Here is a 14,598-nt window from a genome sequence, read left to right on the forward strand (position 1 = left end):
TTTTATATTGGAAACGCAAATGTAAAAAAAAACAATGCAGTGAGGTCAATGAATCGGGAAAGTTTTTGACTCAACAGAATTTTAACTCAAGTTTTCTTGTTGTTATAATGGATAGAAACAAATGTGACAATGAACAATGCTGGGCCAAATATTATATTGTCGTTATTATGTTTGGTAGAACAAAATACTTTGAAATAAAGTCCAATTGAGTCTCATAAGATAAAACAGCAAAGTAATTTGTTAATAACACTGTGTAACAAAATGTTTACTTTTTCTTGTTCCTGGACAGAAAGTGTTATTTCCCAGTTGCTTATGCCGAAAGTAAATGGAAAAGACCTATTCAAACTTTGCTTTCGTGACCTGGGAGCGTATAACTAAAACATGATGGGAGACTATATTTGAGGCTGATACGTAAAAGTGATTTACATTACAGTCGTAAATCTCGAAAAACTACTCACTTATAAACATTTTTGTATAACTTTAGTATAAATACACGTAAATCTTGATTCATATGTTGTTTTATTCAGATCTTATGTAACTGAAATGTGCAAATTTGCCCGTTTTTACATAGAAAATAGGTTAATTTCTGAATTTCATTATCCAGGTCACAAAAGCAAAGTTTGAAGGGAATAATGGCCATTTTCTGTACTTTTATAACATAAGCAATTAAGAAATAACACATACTATCCAGGAACAAAATGTGTGTTACATAGTGTTATTCTGTATGTATATATAGCGCAGAGTCAACTTAGTTCAAAGCCTGTAGTGTTTTTATTTTATTTTATTTAAGAACAAAACTACTAAGTGGGTCATCTGCGCTGAGATCGAACGTCAAATTTTAGCTTTAAAATATACAAACTTACCCCTCGGTGTGAGGGAAGTTAGTTTTGAGAAAAGAAATAAAAGTTAAGTGAGTGATTTGTACAAAGTTTTAACTCAGCCTTGTGACGAATGAACTATTTTGCATGCTTGTATATATATATATATATATGTATGTGTCTAATAAAAATCTGAACAAATAAACGCATTTTACGGCAAACTAAATGCGCTTGATTCACGTACATTTCAAAACGTCTAGTAACTTTTATCAATATAAATGAACACTTAAACACTTATTAAACACTGTTGTGTTTATTACGTATAACTCGTTGTAACTCAGCAGTAAGCCTGGGGCTTTATAACGCTAAAAACGGGTTTCAATCCCCAAGGTTGGCACCGCGCAGATAGTCCATTAGGTAGCTTTGGACTACACAACAAAGATAGCACGTATCGTCGAGAACCTAATTTAATGGAAGCATTATTCATACCTCTCGCAGAAAAAAATGTTTACTGCCGTACGTGCGTGTGTTACGTCGTGAGTGTGTGCACCCATCAAGCTATCAGGAAAGCCTGTGCTAATTTAAGTAACTTCACTGCTCACATGACGTGGCTCGTGTTTTTTTGACCTATATACTACCGTTCCCCATACCACCGTTCTAACAGCATTAGCTTGAACTCGAATATTCCACTTTAACCTTGAGAAAGCCATGAATTATGAGTTTCGACAGTGTGAATAACAACTCGGATATGACTCTCCCTGTTTTATTCCAGCCGGCCTTACAAGCCCTAGTAACGATAGAGAGGCCTCTTCGCATTCTACGTGTCAGACGCAAGGTGGTTTATTTTAAGCATTATTCATTGCTTTTGCTCATAAGTTTCAAGAATTATATCCTACGTTTACGTTTCATTTATTGACGCTTCACGTACTCCCAAAACAATGCAAGTTAAACTTTTATTGAAATATAATTCGATCCACGGTCAACGAGTAAGTTACATTAAACGAAATATTTGTCGATAAAATCATTCGAAGCCGGACTTTAGTTTATAACACGTCCGGATGCCGGACTTTCTTTAGTTTATAACACGTCCAGATGCCGGACTTTCTCTAGTTTATAACACGTCCGAATGCCGGACTTTCTTTAATTTATAACACGTCCGGATGCCGGACTTTCTCTAGTTTATAACACGTCCGGATGCCGGACTTTCTTTAATTTATAACACGTCCGGATGCCGGACTTTCTCTAGTTTATAACACGTCCGGATGCCGGTCTTTCTTTAATTTATAACACGTCCGGATGCTGGTCTTTCTTTAATTTATAACACGTCCGGATGCCGGGCTTTCTCTAGTTTATAACACGTCCGGATGCCGGACTTTCTTTAATTTATAACACGTCCGGATGCCGGGCTTTCTCTAGTTTATAACACGTCCGGATGCCGGTCTTTCTTTAATTTATAACACGTCCGGATGCTGGTCTTTAATTTATAACACGTCCGGATGCCGGGCTTTCTCTAGTTTATAACACGTCCGGATGCCGGGCTTTCTTTTGTTTATAACACGTCTGGATGCCGGATTTTCTTTAGTTTCTAACACGTCCCGATGCCGGGCTTTCTCTAGTTTGTAACACGTCCGGATGCCGGGCTTTCTCTAGTTTGTAACACGTCCGGATGCTGGTCTTTCTTTAATTTATAACACGTCCGGATGCCGGGCTTTCTCTAGTTTATAACACGTCCGGATGCCGGACTTTCTTTAATTATAACACGTCCGGATGCCGGGCTTTCTCTAGTTTATAACACGTCCGGATGCCGGTCTTTCTTTAATTTATAACACGTCCGGATGCTGGTGTTTCTTTAATTTATAACACGTCCGGATGCCGGGCTTTCTCTAGTTTATAACACGTCCGGATGCCGGGCTTTCTTTTGTTTATAACACGTCTGGATGCCGGATTTTCTTTAGTTTCTAACACGTCCCGATGCCGGGCTTTCTCTAGTTTGTAACACGTCCGGATGCCGGGCTTTCTCTAGTTTGTAACACGTCCGGATGCCGGGCTTTCTCTAGTGTATAACACGTTCGGATGCCGGACTTTCTCTAGTTTATAACACGTCCGGATGCCGGACTTTCTCTAGTTTATAACACGTCCGGATGCCGGACTTTCTCTTGTTAATAACACGTCCGGATGCCGGACTTTCTTTAGTTTATAACAAGTCCGGATGCCGGACTTTCTATAGTTTATAACACGTCCCGATGCCGAGCTTTCTCTAGTTTATAACACGTCCGGATGCCGGATTTTCTTTAGTTTGTAACACGTCCGGATGCCGGGCTTTCTTTAGTTTGTAACACGTCCGGATGCCAGGCTTTCTCTAGTTTATAACACGTCCCGATGCCGGGCTTTCTCTAGTTTATAACACGTCCGGAAGACGGACTTTCTATAGTTTATAACACGTCCGGATGCCGGGCTTTCTCTAGTTTATAACACGTCCGGAAGACGGACTTTCTCTAGTCTATAATACGTCTGGACTTGCGAATCAGAATGTTGAGGGTTCACGTTTCGTTGCTTCATAAACGCCTCACTTTGAGGCGAGCCCTACGCTATAAAAGAGACAATGAAAAACTTCTAGTCTTCCAAATCTTGGCATAGGACCTACAGATCCCCCACCGCCCTGGAGGACCCTAAGTCCCATATAAGCTGTTTATTTTGTGCTGCCTTACTTTGTTGGATTTTTTTTTTCGCCTTTGCCTTAAGTTAATATAAATTTCATCCAGGTTGTCAAATTTGTATTTTGTTTTCTTTCAAATCTCTAAGCTTAGGATCATATAATTTTAAACCGAAACCCCTACCATAATTTCGTTTTGCTTTCTAGTCGGTCAAATAATAGTGTAACGAAAACTAACTGCTGGGTAGTGGGTGGATGTTTGCTGCTGTTGAGTAGTCGTCTTCAGTCTGTCAAGTAATGATTAGAAGGGGGTTATCCAAAAGAAAAGTAGTCAAGTTAAACCCTTTAATTACCAAACTAAAGTAACACAATTAGTTTTTGTTTCTACGTCTGAAAACACGTGACGCGAGATAGAATAATTTTACACTGAAAATTACTCACAGGATTTTTTTTTACATATGGCCCATTATTTAGCATTGCGCGCTGCAGTTCTAAAGATCTAAGATTCGAGTCGCGATATACTGCGGCATTTGCCTTGCACTTCAGTTCTAAAGGCGTTATAAAGATGACAGTCAATTCCACAAAATCGCCTCCGATTAACTATGACCGATTGTCCTTCCTTTAAACAGCACTTTAAAAAATTAGGGCCGGGACTGTCTAAACAATGGCACGGCATAGCCAGTTGGCTAAGGCTCTCGACTCGTAATCCTAGAGTCGTGGGTTCGAATCCCCATTGCACCAAACATGTTCGCCCTTATAAGTGACGGTGAATCCCACTATTCGTTGGTAAGAGAGTAGCCAAAGAGATGGCGGTGGGTGGTGATAACTAAGAGTTACACTGCTATATTCTTACGCTGCTACATTATGAACTGTTGGTGCAGATAGCCCTGGTGGTGTTTGTAGCATGGTTAAATCGAAATTTATCAGCCATTAAGTTAAAAATTTATACTAATAAATTGTTGCCTTTTATACATTCCAAGAATCTTTATTCCGGCTTGAGCTAGAAGTTAGAGAACAGGACTGTGAATCTTAGGGTCCGATGTTTGCGTCCCTTTGTCACAAAAACAATTCTGCACCGTGCTTTGAGCCGGCATATGAGTTGTAATATTGCTTATCAACCTCTACTATTCGATGTAGCCCAATAGTTGATAGTTGGTGCTGTTAACTAGATGCATTCACTCTAGTCTTCAGTCCAAGGTTAGTGAAAGCTAGGGGAGATAGGTCTGTGAAGCTTTGAGCTTATGTCCTAAACAAGCTAATCCAAACCTGCTTAAACGAATACGTAGATAACAAACTTTTTTTTTAACTTTAACGTTTGTATTTAGCTTTGTTCGTTTTTAATATTCTGCTAAAAGTGGTTGTTAATCAACATAAAGTAAATCTATCGTAATGTACGTCAGAATGTACAGAGGGACAACTTGTCTTACATTCAATGTCGATCTGGACGAAAAACAAACAAGAAAGAAGGTAAACCTGCCGTACACCCAATGCTCATTTGGACAAAAGACAAATTTGGCATGTCAGTCTAGACATAAGGCAGACTTGATGTACATCCAATGTCAGTCTAGACATAAGGCAGACTTGATGTACATCCAATGTCAGTCTGGACATAAGGCAGACTGGAATTATGCATAGTAGTATTAATATTTTGAAATAAGTTTCCATTAAGTTTATAAATTTTATTGATATGACAGTGAAGTGAGTACGCAGAATGCGTATCAGCTGTTTTTGATAGAGCGATGTTTTTTTCCTTCTTTTGTTGATTACACAGAGGTTTTTTGACAATGTATTACGTGTGGTTCTACACTGGTGGTAAGGCTGAGAAGCTGAATGTATGGAAGTTCATCCTCATAAGATATTTCAGGTAAGATTATAGAACAATTTCCATTATTTCCGCAAATTTTCTATTTATTCCACGCCATGTTAGAGGTAAAATATTAACTTTTTTTTTTTCAAAACAATCATTAAAACAAAGAGTCCTACGAATTTTATTAGTGTCAAAAAAAGCGAGTAACTCCCACAAGTATTCTTCAGGTAAATAGATTTGCCTCCATCATTATGTTTTATCACTAGCATATTAAATTCGCTCAGTAATACATTGGTTTAATTTTACCGTTCTGTCTTTGTAGATTCTTAGTTTTCACCAAACTTTAATTGTAATTAGAATTTATCTTCAAAGCCTATCTCTAACGAATTTCTAGCAAGTGAATAATGTTTGCTATAACGAAAAGAGTTTGCAACTTTGTTAACCTGAAGATGACTCGAGATGGTTAAAGCGTTGTTCTGTACTTTAACACTCCTACGAAAAGTGGGGCCTAATAGGCCCCAGAGCAACTTGAAAGGTTATTAATATTAGGCTAATAATTTTGTATTTAAATGAAATTGCCATTTAAATCCATTAATGAATGGATTAACGAGATTCCCACTGTCCCTATCTACTATCTAGCGAAACCACAGCCAGGGGAACGGGCTTGGAGAAATCAGGACTAGAAACGTCTTTTCGTAGGAGTGTCAATTAAAGTTTTAATATCCGTTCCAGCTGTCTTTAGAATACATTTTTACTTCAAGTGGGTTTCTCGTCATCATGAAGTGTAAGCCCTTGTAAGCGGTTGTTGATCCTTAAGGTTTATCGTGATGGTTTCGAGAGTACGTTCTCTGTAAAGGATCTTGAAGCATCATTTGTCACTGTGTTTTCTTACTTGTGTGGGATTTACATGTGCAGTTTAGGAGCTGAATGATTCGCTCTTATAGTCTCCTAGCTGTCGATCTTACATACTCTTGTTTGGAACTCGAACATTCATACTATTATAGGTAAGTAGTGAACCAAACACGAGTACCGAAACATTCTGAACTATAGCGACAGCCCCAACACTTCAAAATCTTCCCAGAAGATGAAAAAATCTACATACTCTTGAAACCTTTTAGAATGGTTACCCCCATGTGATGCCCTAAGTATGTGTAACCATGACTACCATCGATTGTTGAATTTGAAAAGAGAACCTGTAACGTAGAGGCCTAATGCATTCTTTGATTGACCGTACCATTGATCTAGATTAATATATGAAATAAAACAGACACAAAACATCATAATTGTTGATGTAACACTTTACTCAAGGGTAAATGCGTGTTTCTTTGATGCTGGTGCTGTTTTGCAGTGAAACAAAAGCACTTTCTGATTAAACTACATTTACCAATCACCTTTTAAGAGAGAAAATATAACATTCATGTCTGGTCACGTAGTTATGAATGTAACACCACATACTTAGTATTATCGTTTAAAAAATCAAGGAAGCAGGAAACTGATAATTGTAACCATAGTAACAAGAATCTCACCATTCAACTGTTACCAACAGAGTTGACGAGTTCTGGTATTGGGCGAAAAATCTCCTTGGAAGCATCAGCTATTTCAACACACTTGTGATAAAAAATTTGCAATGGTTTAAATTGAGAGAAATGTGAGGTAAGCATGTGCATTCCAGTACGCTTTTTATTACTATTGTTAAGCTTGTTGCTAAATACCACACTTTATTTTATTTGTTTGTAAGGAATAGCATGCCAAGTAAAACTATTCTATGTGTTTCTCGTTTATTTTCCAAAGACTCACGCCCCCGCTAGTTTTAACACTTTGCATACTATTCATTCTTCCCCTTCTGGGGTCGGGACCAGTCTGGTCAGAAGTGCTGATGCCGTACGTTGAAGGATGCTATTCCACCTGGTGGCGGAATCTGTTGTACATCAACACATTATACGAGCCAGTCAAGGTAAGCTCTTTAGAAAAACTGATGTTTTCATTTCGGCTTCCGTTAAACTTAAGTGCAAAACGACGGCTACTTATTTTGTGTGGTCGCCATCTGTTGCAAAATTATCTATACTCAGTAGGCGGGGCTTCTGGTCTAATTATTTTTAACATTTTAATCATGTGTTATTATAATTTTAAATTAATTAGTGAATTTGCCAAAAAGGAAACAAGATATTCAAAGCTTACGTCATACGTGAGAGTAGCTACAAAAGTATGGTTAAATGGAGTGGGCTAAGTTCAAGAAACTTTCGATCATGTGTACTTTAAATACATTTAAATTTGGGTAATTCTAAATTCATAGAAAATACATGTACTAGTAGTAATTGAAATCCAAATGTGTAATGAGTATAAATTGTGGTTTTAAAACTCCATTCAAAAAGCAGAGGGTACAAGCCCCCAGTCCTATATCAAGCTCCTCCCATGGCAGAAATAATTTGGGGCTACTTTCTCCTAATAAGTCTGAAGGCTTATAATGTTAAATATCCATGGAGAATATCCCAAATTTACGCCCTCTCTCAGTATCAGAGAGATATTTATACTACTAGAAACCGGTTTTCAATAACCATGGTGGCAGAGCACTTTGTGTATATTTACATTTAACAACAACAAAATAACTTACTTTTCTCCTAAATTTATGAAATTTCAAAAAACATAAGGCATACCTGATTCTAGTAACTTCCCCACCGTAGATCAGCGGTAAATGTGCGGATTTAAAACGATAAAATCCGGGGTTCGATTCCCCCTTTTGTACAGAACGCACCTGGATCATTACGTAGTTTTGCGTTACAAAAATCAACAGCTACAAACAAGTATCTGATAGATTAAAATAATCTGATTTGGATGTATTTTATAATTTTTCTTCAGCTTTCAAACATATGTACTAATAAACTATCTTAAAAACACGATTGTGAGCCTACTGAAGCTATTGAGGAAGTATGAACTTATTCACGGCTTCCATTCTTTAATATCCTTTAATTAGACTTCTAACAATTCGATTTTTTTTTTACATTTTGTGGCTGTCAGTCTGTAAAGACGTTTACAATAAATTGGTAAAATGAGGACCCTTACAATAAACTAGTAAAATGAGGACCTTCTTTTTTTCCAGTGCTTAGGTCAGACTTGGTACATTTCGTGCGATTTCATCTACCACGTTCTTTCTTTAACCATCTTTCTTCCTATGTTAAGGTAAGTAAAATTATTTTTATGCTGGCGTTGGACAGTTATGTTTAAGATAATAAGTATCTATATATATATTTCACGTATAAATTTATTACGAATGTGACCAATAAACGATTAACTTTAAACTCTAACTCTCCAAACCTATTAAATGATACAAAAATCAACCTAGAAAACGTAGATCACATTGGTCGTATGTGCCTGTCTTTACTACTTATTTACTCAATATATTTTTCATAATTTGTTAGGAATCGAAGTCAGGAATAATTATCATTTTCTTCTTCTTGTTGACGTCAATTGCGGGAACAACTGTGCTGACGTGGTATTTTGAACTACCCCCTACACTTTTTGCTGCTATGTTAGACAAAAGGTATAATATATTTCTGCGTCTTTTCTTTTCGAAATTTATTCAAACGTTTAGTTTTTTGTTTGTGTGTTTTTTTTTCCAATGTTTGTTTGCTGTTAAGCACAAAACTACACAGTGGCCTATCAGTGCTGTGCTCACCACGAGTTTCGAGCCCCGATTCTTAGGATTATAAGTCATTAGGCTTACCGCTGAGACACTTAGAGACTATTTTCAGTATAATTGTTGCTAAGAATGCTAACTAATCATATTAGCATGATTAATAAATGAAGTGTTTCAGAGCGAAAATAAAAGTTTGAAATGGAAGCACGTGATCTTGGTGTTCAAATATAGTTTAAGCTGTTGGAACTTACCTGCCAATAGTTTGGACTATGTATGCATAACCAAATTAAAAACAAAGGTTCATAAGAGAACAAAATGTGTTGTTTTTTTTAATGTATCTATTCCTACTAATGAGTTATTGCTTGCTCTCTGTACAGTTTATCGATAAACTGCATTACTGTAGGGTTTGTCAAAACATTTTAAATATTAAATTAAATTTGCTTTGAAATCGCCCCCTATACAAACGTGTAAGAAACTATAAATAAGCGGTAATTTGTTTTGAATTTCGCGCAAAACTGTACGAGGGTTAACTGGGCTCTATGAGCAGAATTAGAGAGTTTGTAAAACAATTATCATCAAAATAGATAATTCTCGTAGTCTTATCGCAATCTACAACAATAACCTGTTACATATGTTTACATATTTTAATTCAGAAACTTAGTTGATAGCCTAAAATATTAAAGACTTTCTAACTAGGCTTAGCCTCTGAAATTAATAGTTCCTAACAAGTGAAATATTCTTGCTATTACGCTTGATATTGGAAACCTTGTTAGGCTTAGGTTAGTATTGCAGTTTTTGGTGTGTTTGTTTCAGAGAAGTTTGAAAATGTCCCAGAAGCGTTATCCAAATCCATAAACCACTTGGGCTGTTACTGTGTTGGATTATTAGCCGGATATGCCTTAGCTAGGAAGAAGTTAACCAACGTGTCAAAGGTGATGTTACAAGTTATTATGCTTATTACGAGATCGCTCATGGTATTTGTAAACAGATATATATAATTCAAGTTCAGTCATAAATATATGATAGCTTTCTTATATAAATCCATGCTGACCGTATTCGTAGTTAAATACGTTTCTTTAGTTTTGATCAAAGTAATTATAGTTTAGATAAAATTTCAAAGTGATTTTCTAACATATATACCTGGTACGAAACTGACGTAAAATTTAGTGGAAGGACTGGTAAGCTGATAAAGCATTACGTTTTATGAAAAAAAACAACATTATTTTAAATCCTCTAAAGTTGAGTCTTATCATAAAAATCAAATACATGCTTCATCGAAGTAATGCATCGAGTTGTAAAAAAATAAAATAAATTATATTTTTATCTTTATAAAAATATAAAGATATTTTACTAAAGTAGTAGTTTTTATTTATTTATTTTATCTTTATCATTACAGATAATTCTAGCTTTAGGTTGGATTTCTTCAATGTTCTCTTTTATGTCTGTCATCTATGGTATGTACGACTGGAACAGGGGTATAGAGGGCAGCACTGCTGTGGCACTGATGTATGCAGGATTACACCGTCCTGTCTGGGCTGCCGCTGTTGCATGGCTTATTTTGATGTGTGTCACCGGTCGTGGAAGTAAGTGATAGCACTCTATACGTAGGTGTATATGTAATGTTAAAATGACAGTAAACTACTTACAATTGAAGTTTTAAAAACGAAATCTTATGCAATTGTTTTTCTGTGACTAGAGGGCGCTTTATTGAATTAAACTCGATAAACGGACGAAAATGGCTATAGAAGGGAAGTTATAATTGTTCAACATGGAAAATCGTCAGTGTTTTTAACGTTATGATAATTTAAATGTTCAATATTTTACACAGAATCCACAAAATAAAATACAATGAATCTCGTGGATGAAGTACTCACCAATTTCTGACATTCGAGACAAGTACGAGATATCTTCGTATATATTACTCATATCAGTTTAATTTCATAAGATACTTATAGACTAGATTTTAGAGTACAATGTAACAATTTGACATGGGCATCGATAAAGTGTGCGTTTAAATATATCATTGACGTAAGCCCACACTCTTCAATGTCTTCCAGTAAAAATACATTAAAATTATGAAAATTACTCCCAGAAAGAGCAAAAAAAAATTAATCAGGAGTCAGAAACCACGAGTTTTCAAGGTACTAAAGCGACCCCTGGGCCTCGACCATAATGGTGCACCTTTGGCGCACTTTTTGCCGTTTCGCTCAATCAAATAAACATTGCTTATTCTTTTACCTCCTTACTTTTAACCTGTCTTCTACATATCTGGAATTCATTGCCATATTTGGTAGCTCTTCACTATATGATCAATTATGGTTATAAAACAATGTTACAGATACAATAATTTGTTTACGAAGTGGAGTACCCGTCCTCTGGACGGAAGTTATGTAAGTCCATGATTAATGACATGATTGGTCGTAGGACATGATAGGTTTGGTTTGAATTTCGAGGGCTATCTGCGCTAGCCAGCCGTAATTTAGCAGTGTAAGACTGAGTGTAAAGTGGCTATTCATTACCACCTACCGTCAACTATTGGGCTACTCTTTTACCAATGAATAGCGGGACTGACCGTCACATTATAACGCCCCCACGGCTGAAAGAACGAGCATGTTTGGTGTGACTGGTATTCGAACTCGCGACCCTCGGATTACGAGTCGAGTGCCTTAACTACCTGGCCATGCCGGGCCTGTTTAGGACATGAAAAGTTGCTTCTCTTATATTTAAAAAAAGCCAGTAAAACTGTAAAACAAAAGATGTGACAGCGCAGGTTTCTATGTAACTCCCCATGTACCCAATGAACCTCCAAACCAATTTTGGTTAGATCCATCCGCACCCTGCATAGGATTTGCATGGACAGACAACAGACAGTACTATTATATAGGTAAATCTAAATGTTTTTCACAATTAAAAACAAAGAGCCTTGTCTTTAGTAAGTAAAATATGTAAGGTTTTCATTTTGTTTTAAAATAAAAAGTATTACTTTCCGTTATTTTGTCTAGAAATATTTATTAAGTTGAATATATTAACAATTTTAGACCATGTCAATTAAAAACGTTTATAGGGGTTAATATTTTCCACTATTCTGTAATATTAACAGTGCTTGAAGTGGGAGGACAGGATGCCATCCAATTTATTTTCAGAAAAGCCCGAAGCTATTCCGCTGTTTTTTATAATAATAAATAAATAGCACACATAAAAAGTAAGGAATACGGATTTTAAAAAAATCACAAATCATCCCACTTTCTCCCCCACCATCTTCAAGTGCTGACTGTTAACAATGCTTCATCCCACTTTCTCCCCACCATCTTCTGAGTGGTGACTGTTACATCCCAATGCTTCATCCCACTTTCTCCCCCACCATCTTCAAGTGCTGACTGTTAACAATGCTTCATCCCACTCCCCCATCTTCAAGTGCTGACTGTTAACAATACTACATCCCACTTCCCCATCTTCAAGTGCTGACTGTTAACAATGCTTCAAATCACTTTCTCCCCACCATCTTCAAAGGGTGCTGACTGTTAACAATGCTTCATCCCACTTTCTCCCCACCATCTTCAAGTTGCTTCATGTCCATCCCTATGTTAACAGTTGCTTCATCCCACTTTCTCCACCATCTTCAAGTGCTTTGATTGTTAACAATGCTTCATCCCACTTTTCTCCCCATCTTCAAGTGCTGACTGTTAGCAATGCTTCATCCCACTCCCCATCTTCAAGTGCTGACTGTTAACAATGCTTCATCCCACTTTCCCCCATCTTCAAGTGCTTTGACTGTTAACAATGCTTCATCCCACTCCCTCCCCATCTTCAGGTGCTGACTGTTAACAATACTACATCCCACTCCCCCATCTTCAAGTGTTTTGACTGTTAACAATGCAGCTTCATCCACTTTCTCCCCACCATCTTCAAGTTGCTTGCTTTGTTAACAATGGCTTCATCCCACTTTCTCCCCACCATCTTCAAGTTCTTTGACTGTTAACAGTGCTTCATCCTTTCTCCACCATCTTCAAGTGCTTGACTGTTAACAGTGCTTCATCCCTCTCCCCATCTTCAAGTGCTGACTGTTAACAATGCTTCATCCCACTCCCCATCTTCAAAGTGCTGACTGTTAACAATGCTTCATCCCACTTTCTCCCCATCTTCAAGGTGCTGACTGTTAGCAATGCTTCATCCCACTCCCCATCTTCAAGTGCTGACTGTTAACAATAAGCTTCATCCCACTCCCCATCTTCAAGTGCTGACTGTTAACAATGCTTCATCCCACTCCCCCATCTTCAAGTGCTGACTGTTAACTATGCTTCATCCCACTCCCCCATCTTCAAGTGCTGACTGTTAACAATGGTTATATCTTCAAGTGCTGACTGTTAACAATGGTTTTTTTTTATTATTTTCATAGGTGTTATTAATACTCTGTTGTCGTGGAAACCATTCATATCCTTAGACCGACTAACATACATGGTCTATCTAATTCATCACGTGATTGTGTACGTTTACAATGGTTACGTAAGAAACCTCATAAATACGAAGGAAATTACAATCGTAAGTATTTATTATATTAAGATTAAAAATGGTTACGTTATGGAGATAAATTCATAGATTCGTACAAGAACTCGTAAAGTACATATTCTGACAGATATTAGCATAAAACAATTGATTTGTTACACACCAGTGGTAGACTTCAACAGTTTGTTTAGAATTGAGCGCTAAGCTGCCTCAATGGGCTATCTGTGCTCTGCCCACCACGAGTATGGAAAACTTCTACAGTAAAATTTAACGGTAAATAGCTGACATGTATGTATTGTTAGCAGAAAACACAGGTGTTTATTTTAAAAGGTAATATAAGCACACGTTGCCATTAACGAATAATTACTTGATAAATAATAATTGGTAATGTTAAAAGTAAGTTTATCTATTGATGTGATAAGGCATTTCAGAGATCGTGCATGTCGATATAGTAATGTAGTTTTTAAGCAGAATTAGTGCTGACTGGACAATGGCTAAAATTCACACAACGACAAAAATTAACAATGTTAATTGAAAGCACAGTTCGTGCCAGTCCACAGCTCAAATTCTTACAGAGAAATTGTTGCTTAAAAGACACAATTGTAATTGCTCTAAATTATTAGTTATGTGTTTTAAACACGTGTTTAATAAAACTCTAGAACCATCAAATCAGAACAGTAATTTTTGTTTCTTCTATTTTTCAGGCCTACATAATGTTCGGTCATATTTTATTATCCTATCTTATCTCTGCTATCTGTGTCCTACTTGTGGAATCTCCATTTTTCGCAATCCGGCAAAAATTTTTGTCTCGGTCGAGAGGCCGGAAACTTGTTACTCAAACCACAAATGACGAAGCCACGGGTGATACGGAGCTAGTTGAAAAGACTATTGTACGTAATGGAGGTGCATGTCATTCTTAGCCACCATATCTGTAAATTTAAATTAAATAGCGACATAACTTTTGTCTCATCACGATTCACAACATAAGTCTGGTGATATGGTAACAAACGTATCGACTGTAAGCCTTCAATTAAATAACTTAATTATGGTCATTAATAAGTCTTGGACAAAATAACCTGATGTGATACGAGATAAGTCTTTAGTAACAGGATTTTATCATTGATATGAGATAAACCTTGCAATAAAAGATTTAATTAATGCGATCCACCTTCAACGATTGTGG

General features: G+C 36.7%; 2 protein-coding genes across 2 annotated transcripts in view; both read left to right on the plus strand.

Annotated features, from left to right (window-relative positions):
* The window catches only part of LOC143247755 (nose resistant to fluoxetine protein 6-like), a 41,144-nt gene extending 32,667 nt beyond the window's left edge, over positions 1-8,477 (plus strand). Inside the window, exons 8-10 of the mRNA XM_076496189.1 lie at positions 5,243-5,335; positions 7,070-7,232; positions 8,376-8,477. Coding sequence (XP_076352304.1) covers positions 5,243-5,335; positions 7,070-7,232; positions 8,376-8,459 — 340 coding nt within the window. The 3' untranslated portion in view covers positions 8,460-8,477. The remainder of the gene's footprint in view (positions 1-5,242; positions 5,336-7,069; positions 7,233-8,375) is intronic.
* A 633-nt stretch (positions 8,478-9,110) lies between these two features.
* LOC143245969 (O-acyltransferase like protein-like) lies at positions 9,111-14,537 on the plus strand. The gene is made up of 5 exons (XM_076492221.1): positions 9,111-9,120; positions 9,726-9,844; positions 10,309-10,495; positions 13,309-13,451; positions 14,120-14,537. The coding sequence occupies exons 1-5, from the start codon at positions 9,111-9,113 to the stop codon at positions 14,333-14,335; spliced, it is 675 nt and encodes a 224-aa protein (XP_076348336.1). The 3' UTR covers positions 14,336-14,537.
* Positions 14,538-14,598: the final 61 nt, after the last annotated feature.

This window comes from Tachypleus tridentatus, chromosome 3 (genome assembly GCF_004210375.1).
Source record: "Tachypleus tridentatus isolate NWPU-2018 chromosome 3, ASM421037v1, whole genome shotgun sequence".
Classification (NCBI taxonomy): domain Eukaryota; kingdom Metazoa; phylum Arthropoda; class Merostomata; order Xiphosura; family Limulidae; genus Tachypleus; species Tachypleus tridentatus.

Coding starts and splice junctions, on each gene's coding strand:
- LOC143245969 (XM_076492221.1), top strand. Junction 9,845..10,308: donor AGTTAACCAACGTGTCAAAG/GTGATGTTACAA, acceptor TTATCATTACAG/ATAATTCTAGCTTTAGGTTG. Junction 10,496..13,308: donor GTGTGTCACCGGTCGTGGAA/GTAAGTGATAGC, acceptor TTATTTTCATAG/GTGTTATTAATACTCTGTTG.